This window comes from Orbicella faveolata, unplaced genomic scaffold (genome assembly GCF_042242905.1).
Source record: "Orbicella faveolata isolate gen_17 unplaced genomic scaffold, um_ofav_v1 contig_4, whole genome shotgun sequence".
NCBI classification, from domain to species: Eukaryota; Metazoa; Cnidaria; class Anthozoa; order Scleractinia; family Merulinidae; genus Orbicella; species Orbicella faveolata.
The window spans coordinates 4,576,433-4,591,579 of NW_028301569.1; the positions used below are offsets into that span (position 1 = coordinate 4,576,433).

The window sequence follows — 15,147 nt, forward strand, 5'->3', positions numbered from 1 at the left end:
TTGTAAGTAATTGTGAGCAGTTACTGCTGTCATAAAGGATTATAGTTTGTGTATCGGTTTCGCCATGATAAAAGAAGATCAAGCAGATGACTGAAATCGAATCTGAATTTCCATCTTAATAATGACACGAGCACTACCGAAGCGCTTAGATAAAGTATTTAAGAAATTCAATCAAAACTATCATTTTCTCCTTTCGAATTCTGAATTTCAGTAAGAAAAAAAAAAAAGAAAAAGATTCGTTTCGATCTTTACTGGAAGCTAATATCATCTAATTTGACTGAAAATTTACATGAAAATAGAAACGTTACATAGAAGCCTAAACCTCGTTGGCATAACAGCCGGGTATCGCTCATAGCATTTTCAATTGAAAGAACGAAATTGGTCTGAATAAATCATGCACAGTAGTTTGAGCGTTCAGATTCAAGATTTCCTTACCGTTTGAAGGTTTTAAAGTTTAAAATTTATTTCTAACATCAAGGACACAGGAGGTCATCGCTGAACCGGGAGATTCAACCCAGGCCTGGGAAGAATAGTTTACGCTAAACAGCTTGGACTGTTTTAAAGGTAATTAAACATGCAAATTCGTTCAAGCCAAAGTGGTTTTAAATGGCGCAGCTGACTTGTTATTTTCTGCGCGGTATAGCTGAGGCTATAATTTCCGTCATTGGATTACTGCCGGACAAATACAATGTCTTGGCCTTGCTTGAGATGTATCATTACTTTCCTGTTACTAAATTTAACTCTGAATAAGCGAAACGTTTCAATGATTTGTGCTGATCCATGCACGCCAACTTCAATTTGTCTCTCACGACCTGCCAGTGATCGCACAAAAAAAAAACTTATTAAGGTTTAGGCTAGGCATATAAATATCCGAGTAGTAATTAAACGTTTTGGAAAGCTTCGAGAAAAACATCACTGACAGGCTTTCCGCAATTTACTTTTGATTCGTATCATCATGAAAAGCATCTAACCAACTCAATGTAGGGTGGAAACATCTGCTCAAAGATAAAAGGTCACTAATTCTCGCCAAAGCTACCTAGCAGCAACTTTTATGGACGACAATGGCGAAATTAATAGAAGATGGCAAAACTTTGCTGCAGCTTATTTTATTTTTTTTTTCTTTCAGCGAAAACCAAAACCCTAAAATGGTCTCACGAGACTTAAACGACTAAGGAAGAGCAAAGACGCAAAGGAATCTCAAGAAGCAAAATTTATATTTGGACAGAGGATTTTCAAGAAGAAGACAGTATAACAATTGTTGTCAAGAACAAAATGTTAAACTTAACTGAAATTATTAACCAAACTACAATTGAAGAGATTTATTGCTCGACGACTTTCACCAAACCAAAGCCAAAGATCATTTTTTCAGCAATTAATATTTTTCTTTCCATCACCGCGTTTTTGGGAAATGTTCTGATCATCGCTGTTCTTCCAAAAGTGTCATCTCTTCATCCGCCATCAAAACTGTTGTTAGGTTGCCTTGCGAGCACAGATCTCTGTGTGGGTCTGGTTGTACAGCCTCTTTACGTTAACGATTTATTGTCCGCTGAGCATTCCAAACATTGTTATTATTCTACACTCCTTTTCGATGCTACAAGTTCATTTTTCTGTGGAGTATCCTTAATGACTCTGACTGCAATAAGTGTTGACAGACTTCTCGCCCTTAAGTTGGGGATTCGGTACAGACAGGTGGTTTCTTTGAGGAGAGTATGGGTCCTTGCGGTCATAATTTGGCTTTCAAACACTGCGAATGCCGTAATATTTCTTTACATACCTTTCTATGGCTTGGGCATCTTTGCTTCAGAAGTAATCCTGTGTATGATAGCCTCAAGCAGCTGTTACATGAAAATCTACCGGATACTTCGCCATCAACAAGCTCAAGTACAACAGCATGTTCATCAAGGACAACAGAATGGAGGAGAAACTCCATTGAATATTGCACGATACAGAAAGACAGTAGCCAGTGCATTGTGGGTGCAAGTAACATTAGTGGCTTGTTATCTTCCATTCGGTGTAGTGATGGCGATATTAGTTATTTATAAACCCGCTCTAATTCTCGCACAGCATGCCACATTAACTCTTCTTTTACTAAACTCCACTCTTAATCCATTTCTGTACTGTTGGAAGATGAAAGAAGTGAAACAGGCAGTGATGAACACGATCAAGCAGTTGAATTGTTTCTCCTGTTAATTCTTTCATGGATACGAAGCCCTAGCTCTTCTTGACATCAACTCAATGATCATCCGTCAAAATAAACCTACAAAGCATGTGGCTCTCCACTTAACAGTGTGTCCATGAGGAAACCAGGCAGAAGGTAATACGGCTCAAATCACCGAATTCGCTCAAACTTGGCCCAAATGTTGACTTTGGTTATTAAATGATTGTGGCAAAAAAATAGATCAAAATGTTTCATTTTGTTCAAGTAAGGGAGAGCCCCGGCAAAAATGGCAATGTGACACTAATTTTTGCATATATGACTAGCCATCTTTGGTTTAGTATTTCTACAACCAGAAAAGCCATGTAAAAATGAAATTTACAGGATAACGTTCTACAACTATCAGTCTAAGCGCACAGATGTTTATTTGAACTAGGCAATTTGATTTCTCTCGGTGGCCTCATCTTAAGTAAGGTGCATACTTCGTGGTGTTGTGAATAGCCTTTAAGTAATGGCAAATATCTGCAATGGGCAAAGCCAAATACACATTATTCTAACATGGGTAGTGTGAGCATCAACAAAGTTCTCAAAAAAGCTGGGGACTTCAGTATGTTTTTCTGTGCTGGGGCAGAGGCGGATCCAGACCTTGAGCTAAGGAAGGGGAAGGGGACGGGGAGGGGGGGGGGGAATCCTTACCCTGCCGGCTTTTCTTCCTTCTGCTATTTTTTTTTTTTTTTTTTTTTTTTTTTTTACCGAAAATAAGGGGGAGGGGTGGAGGGCCCCCGGGCCCTTCCCCTAGATCCGCCAGTGTGGGGTACTGTTTACATAGAACTTTACGATTAAGGGCCATTTCATGAACATTCACTAAAACACAAAAGCTGTTTTTTTGTCTTACGCAACTCCAAATCAACTAGAAATACCTAGCTAAGCATTTTCCTATCGATTACGAGTACAACTTCGGCGAAAAGAAGCACTTGAGAAACTTCTTTCAAATATTTTCGGAGCTATATCTTGAGGCATTCTCACTTTGTCGATATAAATACTGCAGCAGAAGATTCAACTTACAAGCTCGCTCAGCTTATTTTTTTTTAGGCGTAAAATAGAATGGAAGCAAGGAATAACTACTACATACATGTCACTTACACGCAATTTTGCGCCCCTGCCTGGACCTGCCTGGTTTTCTCATGGACACGCTCTTAAGTAATATAATGGCAAGATTACCAAGATTTAATGATTCAAAATTCTTTCTAATATCTTGGCACCACATGTGTCATTGCTTTGCAAACAGGAGAAAATCATGTTGTTTTGATGCATTTGCTTTTCTTTTCTTTTTTTGTTTTTTAAAAAAAAAAAATCTGTGCTACCTTTGAAGTTTTATGTTCATCCGACGAACAAAATTTGTCTAATATTATATTCAATAATGTTGCTTACATTTGCACGAAACTGTTGGTCGTTTCTGTTCAGCTTGAAGGAAACTGGTGGTAAAATTTTCTTTTCTTTCAATAAGTTCCAACAGTAGCAATTTTCCTGTCTTTAGTTTAAGAATTTAAGTGTCCGCTAATCCTACTTTGTCGGCGCCAAAACCAACACGCAGTCTTCAAAGAGAACAAGATCAATTTCCGGCTATCTTCAGCGGCTACGCTTGGTCAATAAAAAGCTTTATTGAAAATAGTCTTTGAGCGTCGGCTGAGTTTTTATGGAATACTAACTACATCGGCAGTTACACGAAATATTATTTCTTTGCCCTCGTCTGCTCTGTCGGCAGTTTTAGCAATTTGCTTCTTTTGGAAAAAACAAAAAAATTGCAAGCTATAGATAAAATGAAAATGGAATCAGCTCAAATAAAATCTAATGAGAGTATCTTCTATATTCCGTTAAACAGCTGTGAGTGTGTCAATTAGCTAAAGGATGGTTTAAGTAAATATATTTTATATACCTCCTTAGTGAAGAAAATAAACACGATTTTAGTTTATTCCATATGTAAAAACTACTCCTCTTTTTATATTTATAATACTGACTAATGTAAACACTGTAAATAGAGAACAATGAAGAAGTTGAGTTGGGTTCCGCTAGCGGCCGCTCTTCAATGTCTAAGGCTATTATTTCGCACTCCGCTAATTGCCACCAAAACTGCCTCGGAATATAACGCTGCTTTCGCGGTCTTTTAAACCTCGGTTAGCCTGGCAATACGGCACGAACCGTTTATAAGGAGAAAAGGAAAGGTCGCCTAGAGGGATGCCTCGGGCAAGTAGACAGGGTGCCCAGGGAAGATGCATTACCCTCTCTAGCATGTAAAGGCTCCAATACCTGGGAGAGAGTGCTCATCTCACAGCTGCTTGACGGATAATAACACTAATTAAAAAATAAGTAAATATGCTGATTATATTTGATTTGAGTTGGTTCCATTTTCATTCTACTTTATCTACAGCTTGTAACTTTTTCAAGAAAAACAACTAATAAAAAAACAACCTACCAATACAGTTTTGACATTGCACTACTGTTAGCTGAGAACTGCAGAGAGGACAGACGAGAAAATTTCCGTGTAACTTTTGGCAAAATTAGTGTTCAGTTAAAAGTCACCGGACACTTAAAAAATTCTCTTCAGTAAAGCTTTAAAACTGCACCTTGAATATGTATAAGCCACTAAATTTCTTTTTGGTTTAAACTTTTGTTTGAATTTTATCACTAGAATCATTCTTTATTTACCAAACGTAGCCACTAAACATGGCTGGAAATTAACCCTGTTTTCTGACCGACTGCGTCCCGGCCTAAACGATACACACTTATGGAGGACACATTAATTCTAAAACTAACGCCCAAAAAAATAGCTAACGCTAGAACTAAGTTCTGGAAAATAAAATTTTATAAACAGTTTCTTGCACCCTGTTAGGATGACTCCAACAGATACGACAATCACCTCTCAATACGACCATCACCTCTCGCGAAAAGAAGCAACATCATTAAAGGTAACATATAGTAGTATTAAACAAGTTCTGTGTATCGTAGGAACTGCAAAGGTAACACAGATTTTTAACATTACAAGAAAATGAAACAAAACAAGAAGAATATTTTGTATTTGGAAAGCAGCGACACTTGTGGCGGCGAGATGTCAGACAGAATTTTAAATCACAAAATTTTGCATGGTAAACGCATGAATATTTCAGATATTTTATTGCCATTACTTAAACTCTTAGTACAGAAACCGAGGTAGGAAAAATGCTTAACGTGTTAAGAGCAATAAGGGAACGACCAAACATTGCAAATCACCGCTTGCTCAATGCACTTAGCGGTTCAAAATTCTCCAATGTTATATATCTACTGATTACTTTTTATTGAAGATCTTTTTAACAGTGCCTCATAAATTTAGCTTACGTGTACTGAAGATTAAAAATTGCCAAGCACTTAACTATAGTTTGCTAATGAAATGATGCAAATTAGTTCATTAAATTGTAGACAGGTGATTAAAGTAATTTGTTTTCAAACTAAGGGAAATGATACAATCAAAAGCGTGCAATTCCACTTTTATACGAATCTTCAAGGAAACTAGGAAGCAAAGCGCAAAACGCAAGAAAACCATCTCAGCAACGCAAAGTGAAGAAGCCTTGACGAGTCAGGATTGAGCAAAGATGAACAACACTACGAGCAACACTGCTTTCTCTAGTTCTACTTTCTGCCTTTATCTTCGAAATCTCGCAAACATTTCTCCTGATGTACGCGCTGTGTTCATCGCCAGAATGGTCGCCAACGCTCTCACCTGTCCTTTCATAATTTTGCTCAACATCCTGGTGATAGTTGCAGTGAAAACCAACCCACAGCTTCGCACCAAATCTAACATAGCACTCGCCTGCTTATCAACAACTGACCTCGGAGTTGGACTAGTTCTTCAACCGTTGTCTATTGCAAACGAATTAAGTTTACTTCTCAGAGGTGACATCATGTTTTGTACCATAAACGGGTTATCAAACAGCGTCACATTAATATGTTTACGGGCTTCATTTAACCACTTAATTTTGATGAGCGCCGAGCGTTATGTTGCGATAAAACACCCCTTCACACACGAGACCCAGGTCACTGAAGTTCGCATCATCATGGCGTCTGCTCTGGCGTGGGCTGCAGCCATCATCCTTTTCAGCGCAGACCTTTTGCAAACAGCAATTCCAATGGTTTCTGAAACGCTACTAATCATTCTTCACATTTACTTCAATGTCTCTGTATACAAAGAAGTCCGTCGCAACAAAAAACAAATTGTTGCTAACCAAGTTTCTTTAGAAGCCAGGGAAAAGTTACTCAAGAAAAGGAAAGCTTTTTACACGACTGTGATTGTACTTCTTGTTATTTCCCTGTGCTATATTCCTTCACATGTCTCTGCTGTTATTCTGGTCTCTTTCAAGGAAAGAATCCCTTCCAATATAAAGGTTACTGCGTCTTATGTTATTACTTTATTGCCAGTTTTGAATTCGTTGTTTAATCCTTTAATTTACGCTGTTAGATTAAGAGATTTTCGCGTAGCCTTGATTCAGTTGTTGTCACGAAAAACTGTTGCAGAAGCTGAGGAACTTGAAAGCAAAATCGTTGGACCAAGGCAGATTGGAGTCAACGGTAATGTTAATGCAGAACAAAGAACTCAGCCGTTCAACGATGAGCACGAGCCGACAAGGCAGGCAGAGCCGCATGGTGGATGTAAAGAAATACCTCTATGATAAAAGCAAAACATTTACGCAAAGTGGATTAGAAAATGCAGACACCCCTTTATTTGTGCAAAACAAACAGCAGCCTGCTATTCCAATGTTTGAAAATTTGTTGAACTTTGAAAGTTTTAAAGTTGTTGTCCTTCTTTAATTCTGATGAGACGATTTTGTTTTTCTCAATTGATTACACTACAACAATTACATTTCTCAGTACAAAAGTATAATTATTCCAAAATCGAAACCGGGAAATCCCACACCCGAACGCCATAGGAAAAAGCAGTACAACAAAAAAGAAAAACGAATATTATTCTGTGATCAAGACAAACTTCGTTAGCTGTTTATTTTCTACGCTAAAGGGCGTAAGTAATGTTCATATTTTTTTCTCAACAGCTGATGTACACAGTCTCACAGCTGGTTTACGGAAAATAACCGGAATAAAAAAGATACGCTCATATTTAGCTTGCAATTATCTTTCCTGAAAAAAGAGGATTACTAACACTATTAAATAAAAACTGCAGAGAGAGCAGATTAGAGTAGTTAAGAAATAATTTCTCGTGTAACTGCCGATGTAAATAGTATTTCGTCAAAACTCACCGGACACTCAGAAAATCTTTTCAGCAAAGCTTTTCAAATTGCAACTTGAATATTTATTTACCATTAACTTTTCGTTCCGTGGAACCTCTTGTTTGAATCTTATTATCTGAACCATCCTTTAGCTAATTGACACAATCTCACTGCTGTTTAGCGGAAACAACCGAAATAAAAAAGATAATCTCGTATTTTATTTGAGCTGATTCCATTTTCATGTTATCTTCAGCTTGCAATTTTTTTTTCCAAAAAAAGCAAATTGCTAAAACTGCAGACAGAGCAGACGAGGGCTAAGAAATAATACTTCGTGTAACTGCCGATGTAATTAGTATTCCGCAAAAATTCAATCGGCACTCAAAAAGCATTTTCAGTAAAGCTTTTTACTGACGAAGCCTAGACGCTAAAGTTGGCTAGAAGTTGATCTCGCTCACTTTGAAGAAAATGGCGGACACTTTTATTAATTTTAAAACTAAAGGCAGAAGGAACCAAGTCCTGGAGAAGAACATTTTTCAACCAGTTTCGTGCAAGTTGTCTGGATGGCAGCAACAGAAACGGCAATCATTTCTTACCAACGTAAGCAACATGATCAGTGAACATAGCATTAAATTTAAACACGGTGTTTTTATGTCTGATGGATTCAAAACTTCAAAGGTAACACAGTTTGTTAAATACTACAAAATGAAAGAATGCATGATTGTTTCCTATTAGAAAACAATGACACTTGTGATGGGTAGATGTCACACAGAAATTTAAATCACAAAATTTTGGTAAATGCACCGAATGCACGCTTTTCGCATTTTTTTCTTTTCTATTCAAACAGCAACAACAAAACAAAAACCGTACTACTCGATTTCTGATGCCAAATTTAGTAATTATTGCAACCGATCTGTTGGAGTTTATAGGGAAAGTCTACCTCCTTGTCATAGACTATTACTCCAGGTGATTTGAAATTAGTGAAGATGGCACTGAAACATCCAGAGTTGTTATTCACGCACTCAAGGAACTCTATGCCATCCACGGAATTCCAGACCTGATAATATATGTAATTGGCCCCACGTAAAGTGCAGATTCCTCTCACGAGTTTGCAACCAAATAAACTCATGGGGCGTCGCCCGCGAACACAACTGCCTACCCACCCAAACAATTTGTGCCCTAATAACATAGAGATCAAAATTACTGAATGCTGGTTGGTCAATGAAGAGGGTAGATCGAGCAATAGGCAAGGTTACCGTTGTGTGCTTAGTTTAGTTACCTAGACTATAAATGCAAGCGAAGCTGGAGGTGACCGTGCAGATTTCTCTGCTCTTCTCATTTACATGCCAACTAGTTAGCATAAAAACAGCTTGATTTACACAACAAAAGCATGGAGGTTTTTCCCAAAACAAGGTCACCTGCAGCTTCGCACTCATTCAAAGGCCAGGTCACTGAGCAGACAACTGTAAAATGGTCTATTTAGCAAATTGACGTCAATTTTTCATGTGTCTGTCCTGTTATTGATAATGAACTTCGTCATAACATTGTCAAAGTAGCTGTGGATTTGCTGTACATGAAGTGTGATTTGATTTATTATGGGAGCCTGCAGTCCTTATGGTTGTAGTTGGCCGCCATGTTTTCTGTTAGTGAGAGATTTAGTGATTAAAGCCTAACAGGCACATGACGTCTTTTATCCACAACAATTTAATGACCAAATTTCTTACCAACAGAATTCAATGTAACTCGCACGCTATCTCCTGATATCGCTTAGGCAGTAAAATTCTCTCAATTTTTGTTAAACTCGATCAGTGAATCCATTTCTTTGTTGCTGGAAGATAAGGGAAAAGCAAGCTAAAAAGCAGTTAAGGACACCATCACTCACTCGAAGCGTTTTTGGAATAATCGTATCTATGACAAAATTCACGATCGTGATTGGTTCCCCACACGCCTATCAGTCACGTAATCGGCGCGCGATTACCTGGGTGTCTAATTACAGGTTTCCAATTTGAACTTTACGTAATTAGATGCCTTTAATTAAATACCCACGTGATTCGCACGTCAATTACGCGCGCGCTTTAACTGCTTTCTTCCCACTGTTTCCTACAGTTTTCAAAACTTTTGAAAAGCTTTAGAGACGTTTTCGCTCAAAACAAGTTCTCTAAAAACACATTTAATTTCCAAATTTTGTTATAGATACGATTAATTAGTAATTGGACCCCGTTTCGGGCAATTCAGGGAGTAATCGTCCTCGTAATTTCAAATCGACTTTGCGCTTCGCGCTCGTCCGATTTTGAAATTACTCGCGCGATTACTCCCTGAATTGTACTCCACTCGGTCCAATTACTATTACTTAACAGTTTGTCTCGTGCAGAATACCGCAATTTTAATCCAGCGTTTATTAAATAACCAAGCAACCAAGAAAATACGGCGGTTTTAGTGATAGCGGAGAATTGGTGAACATTGCGAGTAATTGTCAGCAGCGAAATGACCCTTTTTTGAAAACAAACATTCTGATAGCTGAGAAATGGGATAAGATTTTATCTGATAACAATTTGAATAATGGTATTCAATGCCGGTTTCCTTAACTATTGGGTCTAGCAGAACACAAGAAGTTATTATATGCATAAGTCAAGAGGTAAAAATCATTCATCTCACTATAGTTTTCCGAGTACATTTTGTTTGGTTAAAAAAATGTTGATGCAAGTATCAAGTTTCATTTCCTCTACTGGCAGGTGCGATACTGCTGTTAAAAAGGATTATAGCTTGTGTACCGGTTTCATCATGATAAAAGTAGACCAAGCTGATAGGTGAAATTAGATCTGAATTTCCATCTAATTAACAAAATAAATACCACTGAAGCACTCAGGGAAAGTATTTCAAGAAATTAAGTGAAAACTACCATTTTCTCCTTTCAAATTCCGAACTTCTGAAAACAAAGATTAGCTTTTGATCTTTACCGGAAGCTAATATCATCTAATTTGACTGAAAATTTTGCATGAAAATAGAAACGTAACATCAAAGCCTAAACCTCGTTGGCATAACAGCAGGCTATCGTTTAGAGCATTCTAAATTAAAAGAACGAACTTGGTCTAAATAAATCATGCACAGTAGTTAGAGCATTCAGATTCAAGATTTCTTAATGATACAGGAGGTCATTGCTGAAGAACCGGTAGAATTCAACCATGGGAACAATCTTAGTTTACGCTTGACATTTTGGAATATTTTCAAGGTAACTTGCACAAATGCATTCGCTCAAGCCAAATGTCTTTCATGCGCAACTCACTTGTTATGATCTGCGTAGCCAGTATAGCTAAAGCTTTAATATCGGTCACTTGATTACTGACAAATACAATGTCTTGGCCTTGCTTGAGATGTAACATTGTTTTCCCATTGCCAAATTCAACTCTGAATAAGCGATAAATAGAAACGTTTCAATGATTTGATATTTCGTACTGATCGATGCACGCCAACTTTATCAACCACCACCTGCCAGTCATCGCACAAAACAACTTATTAAGGTTTAGGCATATAAATATAAGAGTAGTAATTAATCGTTTCAGAAAGCCTCAAGAAAAACAGAACAGAACTATCAGGCTTTCTGCAGTTTACTTTTGATTCTTATCATTATGAAAAGCGTCTGACTAACTCGATGAAACAATAGATCGACGGTGGGAACATCTGCTCAAGGTTAAAAAATCGTTAATTCTGGCCAAAGCTACCTAGGAGCAACACTTTTAAGGACGGAAATGGTGAAATTAATAGGAGCTGGAAAACTTTTGCTGCAGCTTATTATATTTTCTTTTCTTTCAGCGAAAAACAAAACCATCTAAAACGGTATCACGAGACTTATACGACTGAGCAATAGCAAAGAGGCAAAGGAATCTCGAGTGGCAAAGTTACATTTGGACAGAGGATTCTCACAACACTTTTGTTAAACCAGCAAGAAAACAGTATAACAATCGTTGTCAAGGACAAAATGTTGAACTTAACTGAAATTATTAACCAAACTACAATTGGAGAGTTTTATTGCTTGACGACTCTTACCGAATCAAAGCCAAAGATCATTTTTTCAGCAATTAATATTCTTCTTTCCATCGTAGCGTTTCTGGGAAATGTTCTGATCATCGCTGTCATTCCAAAAGTGTCATCTCTTCATCCACCATCAAAACTGTTGTTAGGCTGCCTTGCGATCACCGATCTCTGTGTGGGTCTGGTTGTACAGCCTCTTTACGTTAACGTTTTATTGTCCGCTGAGCATTCCAAACACTGTTATTATTCTTTATTCCTTTTCAATACGACAAGTCCTTTTTTCTGTGGAGTATCCTTGATGACTCTGACTGCAATAAGTGTTGACAGACTTCTCGCCCTGAAGTTGGGGATTCGGTACAGACAGGTGGTTTCTTTGAGGAGAGTATGCGTCCTTACGGTTATAATTTGGCTTTCAAACACTGCGAAGGCCGTCATAGTTCTTTACATCCCTCTTTATGGCTCTGGCATCTTTGCTATAGAAGTAATCCTGTGTATAATAGCGTCAAGCAGCTGTTACATGAAAATCTACCGAATACTTCGCCATCAACAAGCTCAAGTACAACAGCATGTTTATCAAGGACAACAGAATGGAGGAGAAACTCCACTGAACATTGCGCGATACAGAAAGACAGTGTCCAGTGCATGGTGGGTGCAAATAACATTACTGGCTTGTTATCTTCCATTTCTTGTAGTGATGGCCATATTAGTTATTTATAAACCCCTAGTTTTCGCACTGCATGCCCCAATAACTCTTCTTTTACTTAACTCCACTCTGAATCCATTCCTGTACTGTTGGAAGATGAAAGAAGTGAAACAAGCAGTGATTAACACGATCAGGCAGTTGAATTGTTTCTCCTGTTAACTCTTTCATGGACGCGAAGCCCTAGCTCTTCTTGGCATCAACTCAATTAACATCCGTAAAAATAAAAACAAAGCATGTAGCTCTCCTCTTAAGAGTGTGTCTATGAGAAAACCAGGCAGCAGTTGATACAGCTCAAATCACTGATTTCGCTCAAACTTGGCACACTCAGATGTTGGGTTTGGTAAGTTACTGATTGTGGCAAAAAAATAGGTCAAAATATCTTATTTCGTTCAAGTTAGGGGGACCCCCTGCAAAAATGGCCAATTGACACTAATTTATGTATAGTTGATTAGCCACCTTTGGTTTAGTATTTCTACAACTAGAAAAGCCATGTAAAAATGAAATTCACTGGATCACGTTTTGCAACTATCAGTCTAAAAGCACAGATATTTATTTGAACTAGGCAATTTGATTTCTCTCGGTGGCCTCATCCAAAGTAAGGTGCATACTTCGTAGTGTTGTTAATAGCCTTTAACTAATGGCAAATATCTGCAATGGGAAAAACCAAATACACATTATTGTTACATGGATAGAGAGGGTTGCTTGCCCTCCCGGCTTTTCTTCCTTCTGCGATTTTGTTTTTTTTTTTTACTAAAAATAAAAGGGGGCCCCTGATCCCCGGGACCGTCACCTAGATCCGCCACTGTGGGGTACTGTTTACGTAGAGCTTTAAGATTTATGGCCATTTCATGAACATTCACTGAAGCACAAAAGCAGTTTTTCTGTCTTAACCTAACTCGAAATCAACAAGAAATACCTAGCTAAGCATTTTCCTATCGATTACGAATAAAAATTTGGCGAGAAGAAACTCTTGAGACACTTCTGTCAATTTTCGCAGCTATATCTTGAGGCATTCTCACTTTTTCGATATAAATACTGCAGCAGAAGATTTAACTCAAAAGCTCCCTTAATTTACGTTTTCAGTTGTAAAATAGAATGGAAGCAAGTAATTTCTACTGCATACATGTCAATTACACGCAATTTTGCGCCCCTGCCTGGTTCCGCCCGGTTTTTTCGTGAACACGCTCTTAAGTAATATAATGGCAATGAAATGTCTAATATATTCATGTTTTTACCAAGATTTAATGATTCAAAGTTCTTTCTAATTACATCTTGGCATCACAAGTACGCGTCATTGTTTTGCAAACAGGAAATAATCGTGTTGTTTTGTTGCAATTTGTTTTTTAAAAAAATCTGTGTTACCTTTGAAGTTTTACGTTCATCCGACTAACAAAACTTGCTTAATATTATATTCAATAATGTTGCTTACTTTTGCGCGAAACGTTGGTCGTTTCTGTTCAAGGCGTCCTAACAGCTTGAAAGAAACTGGTGGTAAAATTTTCTTTGCTTTTAATAAGTTCTAACAGTAGCAATTTTCCTGTCTTTAGTTTAAGACATGCATCATTGGTTTACCGTGTACTTCTTTGATATTGGACATCCATGTTATGACCAATTGACACCTTTCAAAACAAGGTATCCTCTGACCAGTATCGCGTAACCATATCGCGGGCTCAAATTTACAGTTCATCGAGGTCAAGTGTTTTTTTTTAAGTTGACTGCTGACCAAGCGCTGGTTTTCGATTGGATCCCGGGCTCATGTCAGGTTGACTTGTTGAAAACAAGGCAGGATTGTTCGAAAGGCGGTGAACGCTAACCCAGGATTGAAAGTTAACCGAATGATAATTTTTTTCTTCTATACAAATGTTTTTTGCTGCTTTGTTTTGTGTATATGGTGATTATTAAAACTCAACAACATATAGAAAACCTCACCGCGAAGTTACAAAACTCCAATCAAAAATCTTTTTTTTTTTTTCCTGGGTTGGCTTAATTGGGCTCTGAACAACCCGGCCCAGGAGCTACGCATTTAGGCTGGCCTAAATCTATATATTAGAGTAGGTTCAGACAACAATGTAGCACAATTTTGAAAAAGAAAGTTCTAGGAAACAAAAGGAAAAAATAGCCTCTTATTATTTAAGGCTTTACATAGTAATTTCAGGTCACTTTTCAACCTGATAATTTTCTTTCTTTTCTTTTTTTTCTGCGTGAATTTCAAAAATTTCATTTTTCTGCAGAAAGGTAAATATTTCAAAATCCAGAAGGCAAGAAATTCTAATAATCGGCAAGAGAAAAAGGCGTGCGAATAAAAGAAAAAAAAAACTACAAATAACTATAATTATAAAATTATACAACGATCCTGGAAAACTTTGTTATTTGTCCTGCTGTTATCTTGTTGTAGGAACAGCGTTACATTGGTGCAGTTACATTTAGTTATTTGTTTAGTTTTATTCATTTTATATTATGAGTTTTATGAGACGAGTAGTTTTTCCTCTTAACCCTGGGAGAAAGCTCTCTGCTTGCAGCTGTTTGACGGAAAATAACAGGATTTAAAAATTCCGCTAATTATATTTGATTTTAGTTTATTCCATATGTAAAAACTACTCCTCTTTTTATATTTATAATACTGACTAATGTAAACACTGTAAATAGAGATCAATAAAGAAGCTGAGGTGGGTTCCGCTAGCGGCCGCTCTTCAATGTCTAAGGCTATTATTTTGCACTCCGCTAATTGCCACCATAGGCAGCATTAAATACCGCCTTGGAATATACAGCCACTTTCGTGGTCTTCACACCTCGGTTAGCCGGGTAATCCGGCACGAACAGTTTATAAGGAAAAAAGGAAAGGTCGCCTGGAAAGGTGCCTCGGGCTAGTAGACAGGGTACCCAGGGAAGATGGATTACCCTGTCTAGCAAGTTGACGGTCCAATGCCTGGGAAAGAGTGCTCATTTCACAGCTGTTTGACGGATTATAGCACGAATTAAAAAGATAGGTAAATATGCTAATTATATTTGAT

The 15,147-nt window shown here is 37.6% G+C and overlaps 3 protein-coding genes across 3 annotated transcripts; all 3 read left to right on the forward strand.

The window, feature by feature from the left end:
* The first annotated feature begins 1,272 nt into the window (after positions 1-1,272).
* LOC149101123 (adenosine receptor A3-like) lies at positions 1,273-2,196 on the forward strand. Its single transcript, XM_089276278.1, has one exon. It carries the CDS (start codon positions 1,273-1,275, stop codon positions 2,188-2,190), a length of 918 nt encoding a protein of 305 aa, XP_089132404.1. The 3' UTR covers positions 2,191-2,196.
* Positions 2,197-5,126: 2,930 nt separating this feature from the next.
* LOC149101124 (beta-1 adrenergic receptor-like) lies at positions 5,127-7,615 on the forward strand. Its single transcript, XM_089276515.1, has one exon. The coding sequence runs from the start codon at positions 5,782-5,784 to the stop codon at positions 6,853-6,855; it is 1,074 nt and encodes a 357-aa protein (XP_089132641.1). The 5' UTR covers positions 5,127-5,781; the 3' UTR covers positions 6,856-7,615.
* A 3,632-nt stretch (positions 7,616-11,247) lies between these two features.
* LOC149101125 (adenosine receptor A3-like) lies at positions 11,248-12,367 on the forward strand. Its single transcript, XM_089276330.1, has one exon. It carries the CDS (start codon positions 11,381-11,383, stop codon positions 12,293-12,295), a length of 915 nt encoding a protein of 304 aa, XP_089132456.1. The 5' UTR covers positions 11,248-11,380; the 3' UTR covers positions 12,296-12,367.
* Positions 12,368-15,147: the final 2,780 nt, after the last annotated feature.